Source organism: Acipenser ruthenus, chromosome 28 (assembly GCF_902713425.1).
Source record: "Acipenser ruthenus chromosome 28, fAciRut3.2 maternal haplotype, whole genome shotgun sequence".
Classification (NCBI taxonomy): Eukaryota; Metazoa; Chordata; class Actinopteri; order Acipenseriformes; family Acipenseridae; genus Acipenser; species Acipenser ruthenus.
This window is the reverse complement of record NC_081216.1, coordinates 5,750,084-5,763,161: the sequence shown is the minus strand read 5'-3', so window position 1 is coordinate 5,763,161 and position 13,078 is coordinate 5,750,084. Positions and strand designations below refer to the sequence as shown.

The 13,078-nt window shown below is 41.4% G+C and overlaps 1 protein-coding gene across 2 annotated transcripts in view; it reads right to left on the bottom strand.

The window, feature by feature from the left end:
- Positions 1–214: 214 nt before the first annotated feature.
- etv4 (ETS variant transcription factor 4) overlaps positions 215–13,078 on the bottom strand; it is a 65,583-nt gene continuing 52,719 nt past the window's right edge. For both annotated transcript variants that reach the window (XM_059003211.1, XM_059003210.1), the window contains exons 7-12: positions 12,266–12,531; positions 8,169–8,237; positions 5,045–5,113; positions 4,429–4,610; positions 2,591–2,692; positions 215–610 (exon numbers count right to left, since the gene is read on the bottom strand). In XM_059003211.1, the coding sequence (XP_058859194.1) occupies positions 398–610; positions 2,591–2,692; positions 4,429–4,610; positions 5,045–5,113; positions 8,169–8,237; positions 12,266–12,531 (901 nt within the window). In that variant the 3' untranslated portion in view covers positions 215–397. The remainder of the gene's footprint in view (positions 611–2,590; positions 2,693–4,428; positions 4,611–5,044; positions 5,114–8,168; positions 8,238–12,265; positions 12,532–13,078) is intronic.

Below are 13,078 nucleotides of genomic sequence, written 5' to 3'. Positions count from 1 at the left end.
AAAACTCCCATAGTTAGGGATTTAAAAAAAAGTCTGCTTGTTTCAGAATCCTTTACCACAGAAAAAATAACACAGTAGTTCAGTAAATGAAATGCAAACCATTCCAAATGACTACAAACATCATAAAAAGTTAATGAAACACTACAAAAAACTAAGAACACATATGGCGTCTCAGTAAGTTTCAATGTATTAATGGAAGAATAATCAGAGCATGTTAGTAGTAATATTTGCTTTTATTATGCAAGCAGTTCACACTTTAATGTGTTCAGATAGACGTAAACCTCAGAGGCAAAGATACTGCAGCTTTAAAACCTCAAGTCCCTAAGAAGGATTCATTTAAACAAAACCACCATAGCCATATATACAAGGAGTAGTATGTGTTTGGACTGCGCAGACGCTAGTACATGTAGCCTTTCGAGTAGTGCTGAGCGTTCAGGTCTGGGATGTAGGCTGCGTTCTCATCCAGGTGGGACAGGGGGACAGTGTCCTCTTCATTGATGTGCCGGTCAAACTCAGACTTCAGGTTGGGGCGTTGATTGTCAGGGAAGGCCAGGGAAATGAGGGCTTCCGGTTCGCAGACAAACTTGTAGACGTAGCGTTCTCCAGCCACCTGAAATTCAAAAGCATGTTCAGTTACTGATTGAATGGTTAAAACTTAAAAGTCAACCCAGAAATTTGGTTTTCGTGCTATTTCAAGACACTTTAATGCTGATTGAGTATATAAAACCAGTTTTCCACTGTACAACGGAGCCGCACCTGGGCTGTACCAAACCAGCATAGTTTGGCTTTAGAGGAGCCTGGTTTGTTTTTCCTCTGCAGATCATGAGCCGTGCAACTGACTTCACATGCAATGAACGTGTCGAGTCGCATGTAGATATTAAGAGGCACTGTATTTGATTTGAGAATGGCGGATACAGAGTTTATGGTTGTGTTTCTTTGTTTTTGTTCTTCATATATTATTGAATACAACTGAAATGCAACAGCGGGCTGATTACACAAAGAGCAAAATAATGCTTCTTGCTGCACACCATGTTGTTTGTCTTTTTCGAGTGTACTGACGGACACAACGTAATGACGAAAAGCATTAACACCACCCCTGGCCCTGCTCAGCTCCAATTCCAATTCAGATTCAGATGTATTGTAAGGCCAGAGATACACAATTTGTTTCTAGTTCAACTTTAGGAATAGCCAGTGAACAACCATCTGTATCATGAGGGCCTGGGGCCATCGTGGCTTTGATGGGGCAGTGGAAAAGGGATTTATAAGAAAATGTATGAATGAAGGGAAGCTATTCGGCTCATCAATGCTTGTCCGGTTCTTAGTTGATCTCAAAACTTTGTCAAGGTCTTAAAGGACCCCAATGATTCAGCAGATAACCCATTCCGTATTCTTAACACACTCTGTGTAAAGGAATAGCTCCATTCTCTATCCAAAGTGCGTCTTCATTTCATTTTCTACACTTTCTGTATTGTACTTAAAGTACTGGCTAGGGTTAACTTCTTTTAAGATTTTAAAGACTTAAATCAAGCCCCTAATTCTTCTTTGTTCAAGACTAAATAGATTATTCAGTTCCCTCTTAATAGCTCATTCCTTTAATCCCCGGGAGTAGTCGGTTTGCTCTTTGCGGGACTCTCGCCAAGGCTAGCTATGATGGAATCTCAAATCCCATTTGAAGTCAGCCGATTTGTTGTCTATACCGAGTCAAAGAGTTCTAAAGGTTTTGTTCCAAATACTAACTCCTGCTGGTCACCATTTTCAAAAGGGAAGCAGACAAACATCCCAGTTAATGCCACACTGTACAACCAGAATTTGTATGCTTTTGTGATTTTCATTTTTATTGCATTTTAGTGTGCTGGTATAACGCAGTGGTATGACACATCCGAGACATAGGCCTCGTTACAAGTGGTTAGAAAGTTTACGCGGGGAGACATCTTGTGTGCCAGCAGCTGGAACTACATTCAGGGAATGGGAGCAAATCAACAAGTTCTTGTTTCAGATAAAGTGAAGTTCAGAGGATATTGTCACATTCCTTCAGAACTAGGATGCACAATGCTGCTGTAGCACAGTGACTCACCACAGCTGATGCAACACTCCCTGTGGAATCCCAGTTAATTTTCTTAAATACATTTTGAATCTTTTTCTTTTAATGTGAGAGAAATTGGCACTGGTAACAGGCAGGAACAATATTTTCAGACAAGTGCATCTCAGTACTGTCCTGTAGTCCTGGGCTTTTAATCAGTGACTGACAATTGTTTCAAATTGTTTGTTTGTTGGTGCTATATTGGGTGAAAATAATACTCCCATTGCATAGCAGTTTGATCCATTCCTGGTTTTTACTGTGAGTTAAAACACACCTATACACTGGGGCTAATCGAGCTAGTTGTAAAATCTAGAATGGGTGAAACTGCTCTTGCAATAGGAGTCTTATTTCCATTGCTGTGGTAAATGTACACTTGGGGTCAAGGTAACTCCTCCAAACTCCCTTGTGACCTGTGCTGCATTCAAACTCCAGGGGTGAAAGTCCTAAAATGGTTATCGATTGCATCGTCTAGCTTTCTAGTATATTTGGTTTCACAGGGGGCAGACTCACCTTCTGCATAATGCCCTTCTCGTAGTAGTAGCGCAGTGAACGACTGAGCTTGTCATAGTTCATGGCAGGCCGGTTCTTCTGCATACCCCACAGCCTGGCCACCTGCACACAGAAATGAGAAACAGGGTTAGTGCATTCGCTCCTGGAGGGTCACACACCCCGATATCAGCACTGGAGTGGGAGAGTACTCACCAGCGGCGCTATAGGAGTGTTTCCCACAGTCAAGCAAATAACAGACTGGACAGATCCATAGTGCTCTGCTCAGTCCTGTTCTTAGGAACTACTGATTACTGGTTGAGGGTTTGTTACAGAAGAGAACAGGTAAAACAATAAATCTGCTGTGATCAGATTTATTTCAGAAATTACACCACATGCATTGAGTCCCATCTGAGTTTTTAAGTGATTCCGGTCGTCATGGTGGGGGGAAAAAACGGGATTGCTGGTGCCAGGAAACAGGACTGCTGCTTTTCATATTAGCAGATCATAATTTCTGTAGTCTGTCACTAGAGGCCCTCGTTGCTCTCCCTCACTCACAAGAGTTTGTATTAAAATGAACCGATTCATTTATAACTGACTGTTGAAAATATAAAAATACTTGGAATATCCTGCAATAAGTAAGTATTGTATATATGACTGCTGATTCCTTGTACCTGTGCTGTAGGACACATGGGCTGACTGCTGTAGTAACTTTACATAGTATTTTGAAAATATCTGCAAATCCCAAATAAAAGTATATAATATAGGATTATATGAACAACAAATAAAATATAAATAAATAGATAGATCAACACAAGAAAGGGTGGAATTAAATAGTTTTTCATGATAAGTAAGGCTATAAAATCAAATGCGACACAGGTCACAAGTGAGATATGTACCATATCTATAGTAATTTCTCATACAGTGCTGGTGAATGATCTCTGGGCTCAACCTGTGGGCCAAACCCAGGCATTACCATCTGCATTCCAGCAGCTGAGCTCCCTCCCTCCCTGGCTGGCTGTGAGGTTGAAGTACAGTAAACAAGCTTGTAAATTATGTATTGACACTAATGGATGCCACAGACATCCATCACAGATCATAGCACTGTTTATTGCTTTGCCTTGGGGACATTACTGGGCTTGCTTTCAAAATGAGCTGACAGCTCAAATCAGTCTTCCAACTGGGTCCCCCCCCCCATATTTTTTTGTGATATTTATTTTTGAGTGTGAAAAAACAACCAGGATTTCCATGGAAGCCAAAACACAGGACATTATACATATAGTTATAATTTGTATGTAAGTGATATATTTGAAAAACTTAATCCTGACCATTGACATCATAACCAGAAATGATAACACAATGGTACCATGGTGCAACAATGGATGTGCGTATTGGTTCATACCATTTTGTGTTATAAAAATATAAAAATGCTATCATTGAGGTGCCTCATATTATTGTAGATCCCCTTGACACAGAACCGTAGTATTGACTGTTTCAGAACCTTTGCCATTGCACTTGTTGATAGGGCTCTGCATTGCTATTTACGATCACTTGGTAAGGGCAATCTGTTTATCAAGAACACTACAAGAAGTGACAGAATCCGGCAGCGCATCACACAATACTGCCTGTTCCACTCTTCACCCTTTAACCTTTATGATCACCTTCAGCCAATCTATGAGATCCGAGTCACAGCACCAATATAACAGAGCGGAGGCTGGGAACAAACTGGTAACCCCTCACGACTGCAAACGAGAGTCTTAACCACTATGCAAACGATCCAGACATTCATGGATATAGAGCTTTAGTCCTCATCTCATTGATGGGGGATCAGAATCAGTAACAGCAGTGCGTCACACGCTCACCTCCTCAGGCTCGATGAGTTTGAACTCCATGCCACGACCGGTCCAGGCGATGAAGTGGGCATTGCTCGGGTCATCTAGCAGGGCTACTAGAAACTGCCAGAGCTGCAGTGAGCCACGCCGCTGATAGGGGGGGCCCTCGCGGAACACGCCACCCGCTTCCTGCTTCACCTCCATCTCTCTGCCTATTTATAACAAGTGATATACAAACAATTTACCGTACCTCCTATTTGCTCCTGACAACTGCTGGTTTATGGGTAGGCAATTCACAGGAATTTACTATATCAAAAAAAAATAATCCTTTAGTAAACTTTTCATCATATAACTCAAATATAAACTCAGAAATAAATGAAAAAGCTAAATAAAAAAAAAAAATGGTGCCTCTGTCTGCTTGCAAACTGTTGACAGAATGACGCTGCTTTAAAAGCTATGAGTTCAGCATTGATCTGAAGAGCTTCTGTGTTTAATGGCCTATCGGAGCCACCACTAAGAGCTTGATCTCACATTACAACCAATATTGGACACTGCAGAGGGAGGGGCGATCTAATTGAAGATGAATAAACAAAGCAATGAAGCACCAAGCTGTATTGAGTGGAGACACTTTATCAGTTTAACTTACCCTCAGATTTGTCAGGAACAACACGGGCATCATCACTAAATTGCCCCATCTGTTTCTCATAGGAATAGCCTGTAACAAACGGGACAGGAGAGATCTTACTGACATCTACTGTAATAAGGTGTTCCAGCAATTTAAAATGTATTAATGTACAGTGCCATAGTGTTGTGCCTTTTTATAAAGTAATATTTAAATGGAAAATAATTACTTATAGAATTAGAAACAAATTGAAAACGGGTAAATATAAAACCATAGGTTTGTGCCTTTAAAATGAAACAAACAGCAGTTCCCTTTCAATTCGAAGACGACCACCAATGACATTACATATGGGATATGCCTGCCCAGCACCTCAGCGTCCGTGCACAGTCACAGTGCTGCACTGTACACGGTGCAAATAGTGCTCTCGGTACTCAGCACACTGCTACAACGCTAGTGCAGGAACGCGGTGCACATAGTGCACGGAATTCGGGACGCACAGTGCACGTGGTGCACGGTGCACACCGTGCTTGGCCACTGCCTCAGACCTAGCGCAACAGCTCACGGTGCTGCACGGTACTCTGTGCACATAGTGCCACGGTACTCGGTGGGATCGCCCAGCCTCGGGTCCTAACATGCTAAAACACGCCGGATAAGCTTGGCCTAGCAGCGTTCCCCCCAGTAGACCACCATCGCGACCCTAGTTAAGGCACAGCCGGTGGGTCCGAACCCTCAATGTAAGGTGACGGAAATGCATCTCAAGCGGGCGTATGCAGCAGAGGCACAGGCAACCCGCCTGTCTAATACAGCGAGTGTGCTTACTGCTTACATGGATGGTGTACTGCGCGAGGCCCAGTTCCCCAAGCCAGTGGCCATGGAGTTACGTCTCCTGTCCAGCACACTGCTGCAGATCTCCGGTATCCAAGGGCATGCTCTTGGCCGGAGCCTGGCTAGCTTGATCGTGGCTCATAGACAGCTGATGCAGATAAGGCTGCGCTGCTTGACGCGCCTATATCCCCAGGACATACCTTTGGGCCAGCCGTGGAGGAGATCTTACAGAGATCCCACCGGGAATGCGAGGCATCCCGGCAGGTGGCTGCGTTGCTCCCTTCCCGCACCTCCGCCTGGGGCAGGTCGAGCCGCTGGCAAGCTCCTCAGACGCGGACTGTCACTAGAACAGTTCCAGTCCCCACGGCTCCGCTGGGTAACCTAAGGCATCCTCAAGGACCCTTGTGCCTACAGAAGGCAAGGCAGGGTCTACCACATTAAGACAGTAGAACCTGGAGAAAGTATGCAGCGTAGCCCAGCTAGCCGCAGTAGAAATATCAGACATTGAGGCACCTCTGAAGAGGGCCCAAGATGTAGCCAACCCTCTAGTGGAGTGTGTGGCTACCCTGGTCAGATTGACTCAGAGCTCTTGTCCTATGCACATAGCATCTCAATGCCTGCACTGGGCAAAGGAAATACGTAATGTCATTGGTGGTCATCTTCGAATTGAAAGGGAACGTTAGGTTACTTACCGTGACCCTGGTTCCCTGAAAATGGAGACGACCACCAACAGTGAGGTCGCATCGGTCGCCCTCACGGGTTCAATGGAAAAAGAGAAATGGCTTCCTTTGGATGAGAGTTTTATCCCCTCGGTGGGCGGGACTGAGTGCATCACCCAAGGAAGAGGCCTATCGGCAGCTCTGGTATAGAGAGCTCAGCAATACCTACCCAATGGGCAGGCATATCCCATACGTAATGTCATTGGTGGTCGTCTTCTCTTTCAGGGAACCAGGGATACGGTAAGTAACCTAACGTTCCCTTTCAATTAGAAGTCATGTATAACTGATACATAAAGGGAAAGAAGGAAGAGAGGAGACTTCATTGAGATCTATAAAATCCTAAATGGTATAAAGTTAACCCAAGACACTACTTCAAATTTAGCACAGAAAGTAGAACGAGAGGGCATAAATGGAAGCCGAGTAAAAGTTTAGAATGGAAGGTAACAAGCATGTTTTACATGCATGTTATAAATGCATGGAATAGCCTGCCAGGTGACATTGTAGAATATAAAACAATGGGAAATGGGTGCATTAAAAAGAGAAGAGGCGTTTTATTTAAATCCTTTCTTAAGGGACGTTTTAGACAATAATCAAAAGTTAAACAGCAACACCAGCGAGCACCGATTATTTATTTTCCAGCACTAACATATGAACCGAGAGAGAGAGGCGAAAGTTCACTAGGCAACACATGGGTGCCAAAGGACATATAGAAACATCCTGCCTGCTAGGAAAGAACCTGTCACCAAGCACTGGCAGAGAGTATGGAGGGAGAGCTTTTCTAAATACATATGCCATCTTCATACTCACTGGGGAAAGACTAATAGCCATCACAATAAAGCCTTATTACTTTTTTATTATTAGTAATTTCTAAATGTCAATTTTTTGTGCTCTTAAGTGTTCTTCTTTTAACAAGTGTATCACTGGAAGCAGTAGTGTAACTCGACCATCCCTGCCCTGGAGGAATCATCCTTCTCGGAGGTGAAGGAGCGTATCTATCCACTCCGATTGCCAGTAAATGGGCCTACTGGCACCAGTTGGGATGAGGACCCTCTCTGCTATGAGACCACCAGAATTGGTTTCACATATCCCCACCCCTAGGTACCAAACAATCAGTTTAATTTTTAATTCTCACTTGAAGATGGGATATATGTAATTTGAAAACCTTGTGCCCACTTGTTGACACCAGGTAATTAATAAAAGGAATGTAATACAACAAAACCTAAATATTTATAATATAATGATTCACAGAATTTGAATTTAATACAACTTTGTGCCCATACATGTTGCTTCGTAGTAGTACTAAAATTAGTTCTACAATGTAGTAATACTAAAACGAGATGTCTTTCTCATTACCTGCTTGAAAATATTATTATTCTATCTTTACATTGTAGCGGAAACCCACAGAGTAATACACAACAGTCTATAATCATAAAATAAAAATGTTTGTTTTAATCAAATAAAAAAACATGTGTTACAGGAATGGAAATATGACTCCCATTGCTGGTTTTACTAATAAGACTCACTTGAGCTTGTTACTTATACACTGTGGCAGATCAAGCTTGTTGTAAAACCAAGTGCATTCCGAATAATGTTTGAATCCTTACCTTCAGTGTTGTGTAGTGGATTGGGGTATCCCTCATTGTGCATGTACATTGATGGGCAACTGGTCACATCTAGATGAAAGAAGACAACAGGCAAAAGATCAATGGAACAGCTGCCATTTATTCAATACAATAGCTTACCATGTAATGCCATCTAACAGTGTTTGGTGGCACATGGATACCACACAGAGTTGTGGTTAACTTAAATTAAAATGACTATTTTAGGGGTAAAAAACTTTATGTAATTCATTACGTTTAAACTGGCCATATTTAAATGTTCTGTGACAAACCCTCATGTTTAAATTTGTACGGCTTTTTGTAATTTCTGTATTGTGTTTTGGGCAGAACAAATTATTTTACTGAGCTGTTGTAAACCTTATTCACACTAAACAAAATTTCAAAAGAGCAGTGTGCAGGTACACATGAATATACATTTTATTTCTTGCATAGCCATTTTAAAAGTACATTTTTCTAAATTAATTTCAACTGGAACAAGCCATTGGTGCCCGCAGCTGTACGCACGTTACGCGCTGTGGGTACCATTGGTTTGCAAAATGTCTGCTTCATAGTGTGGACTCGCATTTACGGATTTACGTGATTGTGAGAGTAATGATTAGCAATGGGGCCAGCATACAATATTTGTGAGCTAGTTGTTCCCTTAGTTTAAGTCTGTATTTCAAATAGGTTTATGTGTACCTTTTATTGTTATTGTGGACTATTTTACTGTCACTGTGCTAGCTGTTCTGTCTGGATGGCAGTGCACTGTGCTTATTCATTTTTTGAAAGGGAAATGGTGATGCAATTTGACTGCAGTTTTCTAATGTGAAAGTGTAGGTGCTGCGAAACTCAGGAAAGAACAAAAATGCAGCACTCCGATAGGCTGAAACACTTTGAAGCACGTTGATGCAGAGTTGTTATCGGCATGGGATGGGATGTCGGTGTGGTTCAGTTTTGCGTACAATGAGAAAGATTTCTGGGGGCGCTTCTGAACAGCTATGCATTTTTATTTGAAAATAAGTAATTTAATGGCAGTAAACTTGTGAGCGCTAACCAATATTTTAAAATAAATTCCTTAGCTTAGCTTTATTAAGATTATTACTGGTCCCCATTTTATTATGTTGAACATCTTTTGGTACTTCAGTGTTACTTTGGGTTACATAAATATTTCAAATACAAAGCTATACATAAACAGCTACTGTGCTGTAGGTCACATGGTCTGATTGATACCTTTGAAGTGAGCATGAATTACAACACATTAAGTGAATAAGTTCCATGAAGCATCAACTTCAGTGTTGGCAAAGAACCAAAAGACTTTCAACAGAAGAAAATGGAGGGAAATGATAATGTTGCTAGGGTTAATACAATGTAAGGAATGGATTTTAAAACCTTATTAATCACAAGTACAAAAGTAGAGACTTCCTTTGTATTTATCCATATCCTAGTTTATATTGCAGCCAAACAATGTCTGTTTTCTTTTAGTATGCCAGTGACGCAGGTAACAAACAGTGCGCACGGCGACCCAGATGTGCAGTGGTGTTGACTCTGGGGAGAGAAAATGATGGAAACTAAGGGAGCAGTCTAAGAGGAGATACAAAGCTAGGACACAGGTGTAAAACAAACAACCTTTTTACTTAAACACTGATATGTAAATTTTCCTTCCTTGCAACACACTGTTTGTGTACTTCTTTAAATGACAAGTAACAATCCTTATATTAGAATGTCATCTATAACTTTAAAACACTCGGTAGGGGTATGGTAATGCAAGAAACATCTTTCACTGTGTTATTTTATAATGTAAAAACATACTTCACAGTTAAAACATATTTCCGCATTTGTAGCATAAGTACAGTAAAACTAACAGATTTGGGCTATAAAGCCTGAAAGAAGATGCAGAGTAGTAAGTCACAATACTGTCAAGTTTATTTTTTTAAGGCTAAATGAGAGGTTCCACTAGCCTAGCTAGTGAGCTACTTCATTTGCTGGTGATAAAACATTACATGGGATGCAATAGCTTAAATTACCTGGTGATAAAGAGCTTTGAGAGTAAAAAAAAAATAAAATAAAATGGATTTTTGAAAGACTCCTACTTCTTATCCAGGGGTAAAAGGGTTAAAGATTCAAATTCAGATAGAACACAGCGCAGCCAATGAGCAGTGGGACGTCTGACTAACATCCTGTTTATAAACAATATAGAATGCATGCCCATGCAACAGACATATGTTAGTGTTTAGGTACCACAATAAGAAGAGAATGTCTACAGAGTGCACTGGAAAATAATGCTGATTTAAAACCTTTACAGCTGATGTCACAAGGTGAAACAGTCTAAGATTTCTAATCTAGGTTGTTGAAACCAGCTATACATTCCTGGTTAAAACTGGAATAGGTTTTGCTATAAAACCTCCCTCATCTTTACATTTCCTATTCTTACCTGTATTGTTAAATTATATAAATAAATTATAAAGTTCACTATAAAACTGTCAAATTAATAAAAACTGTAAATATGGTTTACTGTTACAAATAATTCTGACAAACTCCAACAAAAATGTATGCACATTAAAAACCAAACTTCAAGCATTAACTGTGCAGCGTACAGGATTTGCTGCAGGCTGATCTTTGCAGCTGTAACTACCCAGCTCAAATTACTGTGGGCACGGTCATTTTTCCATCATGATTTCATCTGGCTGCTGAAAGGAAACGGCTGGTGTAACCTGAAACCCAGTCAGGCACTACTGGGTATTCTAGTCTTTCCTTTGCCCTTCATTTTCTCAATGAAATTCTTAAGTCTCCATTCAGAGAAACAAAAAAAAAAAACATGGCAGAAAAACAAAAACAAGCACATCCTGCCAAGTCTCAGGACAGAGAGGGAGGAGCAGTCTTACAAGGTCATGTAATTGAAGCCTTTTAGCATTCCAGCAGTCGATGTACCCACTGTCTTCCTGGCTGCCATGCTGTTCAGTTAACCCACACAAAAGACGACTACTTGGTTAAATTTTAACATGACTTGAGCTAGCCCTACGCCCAGCTCTGGGTTTCAGAACAATCCTCAGTTCAGATTTATTTAAAATGATCAGGAGCCATGAGTCTGATATTAAATACTTTGTTCATCGTGTATCAAACAACTCCTATTAGCAGGAATAAGTCACACCCATCTTTAGGTTTACTATGATAAGTGCAATCAGTTCAGGACACATTTTCTGGGGCTTCATTGTTCAAACTCGTGGCAGGATTGAGGTGCGCTCGCTTGCTGTGACTGTAGTGTTCATTTCCCTCATCATTCATTTTTCACATATAGTAGACTCTTGCTAATCTGAACCAATGGATCCGGACCCAGTTCAGCTAAGTGAATTGTAGTGATTGTAATTTGTACCCTACTAAAAATGCTTTGTCTAGTCTTTATTCTATATTTTTCATACCCTCGCCACTCTCTGTGAAAAGAAGTGACTCATAAGAACATAAGAAGAACATAAGAAAGTTTACAAACGAGAGGAGGCCATTCAGCCCATCTTGCTTGTTTGGTTGTTAGTAGCTTATTGATCCCAGAATCTCATCAAGCAGCTTCTTGAAGGATCCCAGGGTGTCAGCTTCAACAACATTACTGGGGAGTTGGTTCCAGACCCTCACAATTCTCTGTGTAAAAAAGTACCTATTTTCTGTTCTGAATGCCCCTTTATCTAATCTCCATTTGTGATCCCTGGTCCTTGTTTCTTTTTTCAGTTCAAAAAGTCCACTGGGTCAACCTTTTAGGATTTTGAATGTTTGAATCAGATCACAGTGTATTCTTCTTTGTTTAAGACTGAATTGATTCAATTCTTTTAGCCTGTCTGCATACGACATGCCTTTTAAACCCGGGATAATTCTGGTTGCTCTTCTTTGCACTCTTTCTAGAGCAGCAATATCCTTTTTGACTCCTATCCTTTGTTTCTACTTCATTTCTAACCTGATTCTCAGGTGCTATTGTCTATTGTGCAATATTGGCTTAGGTTAACTTTGTCAACTCCTTTGAGTTCCCTCATCCTAATTCAGTTTTCCTAACCTATTTCAGTGAACGAGATGTATTTAAAAAATAAATGATGAAATAACACTGTTCCAGTAAGACCCACCTGGCTCATATTGGTAGTCAGTGGGCTCCTGTTTGACCATGTGCTGAGGCGTGTATCTCTGGGGGTTGCTGCCTCCCATATGACTGGTCTGGTCGTAGAGTGGGTCATGGTACTCCTGCTTGAAGCTGTGCTGCTGCATGTAGGGCATGCAGGGCTCGGACATCTGCCGCTGGTACCCCCCTAGTGCTGCGGGGGGCTCGCAGGACACACCCTGAGAGGAAGGGAAGGAGTGGCACATCTCCCCTGAGTGCTGTGGGTACCTGGGGCTGAGAACACATTGACAGTCAACACAGATCTGCCGTGCAGCCCAGGGTTCAGATATGACACTAACAGCAGGCTTAAACAAGGGACTACAGGAGTCCGAATAATGAGATATGTAGCACACACCTTTGTGTAAATGTGGTGTCTCAAATGACATTATTATCCATTAAGTCATTTCTAAAAGCTACCATTCTGTGTTGCAAATCCAGGGATTCTATTAGTCCTTCACAATATGCTAATATTTAGGTGGTCTCCCTTACATCTGTATTTATATCTTTTAATTCCTTTGTTTGATAGTTTGACCGCTCTTCTGCAGTTTCTGTGCTGTGAAGTGTTTTTTTGGGGGGCAGGGAATCTCTTTTACAGACCTTTTGCCCAGAAAATTTTTACCATATTATAGAAAGAGCAGTGAAAAAGCAAAATGCACATCTACCGCCATATTAAAAACTAAATGGGCAGCAGTGTGGAGTAGTGGTTAGGACTCTGGACCGGAGGGTCGTGGGTTCAATCCCAGGTGGGGGACACTGCTGCTGTACCCTTGAGCAAGGTACT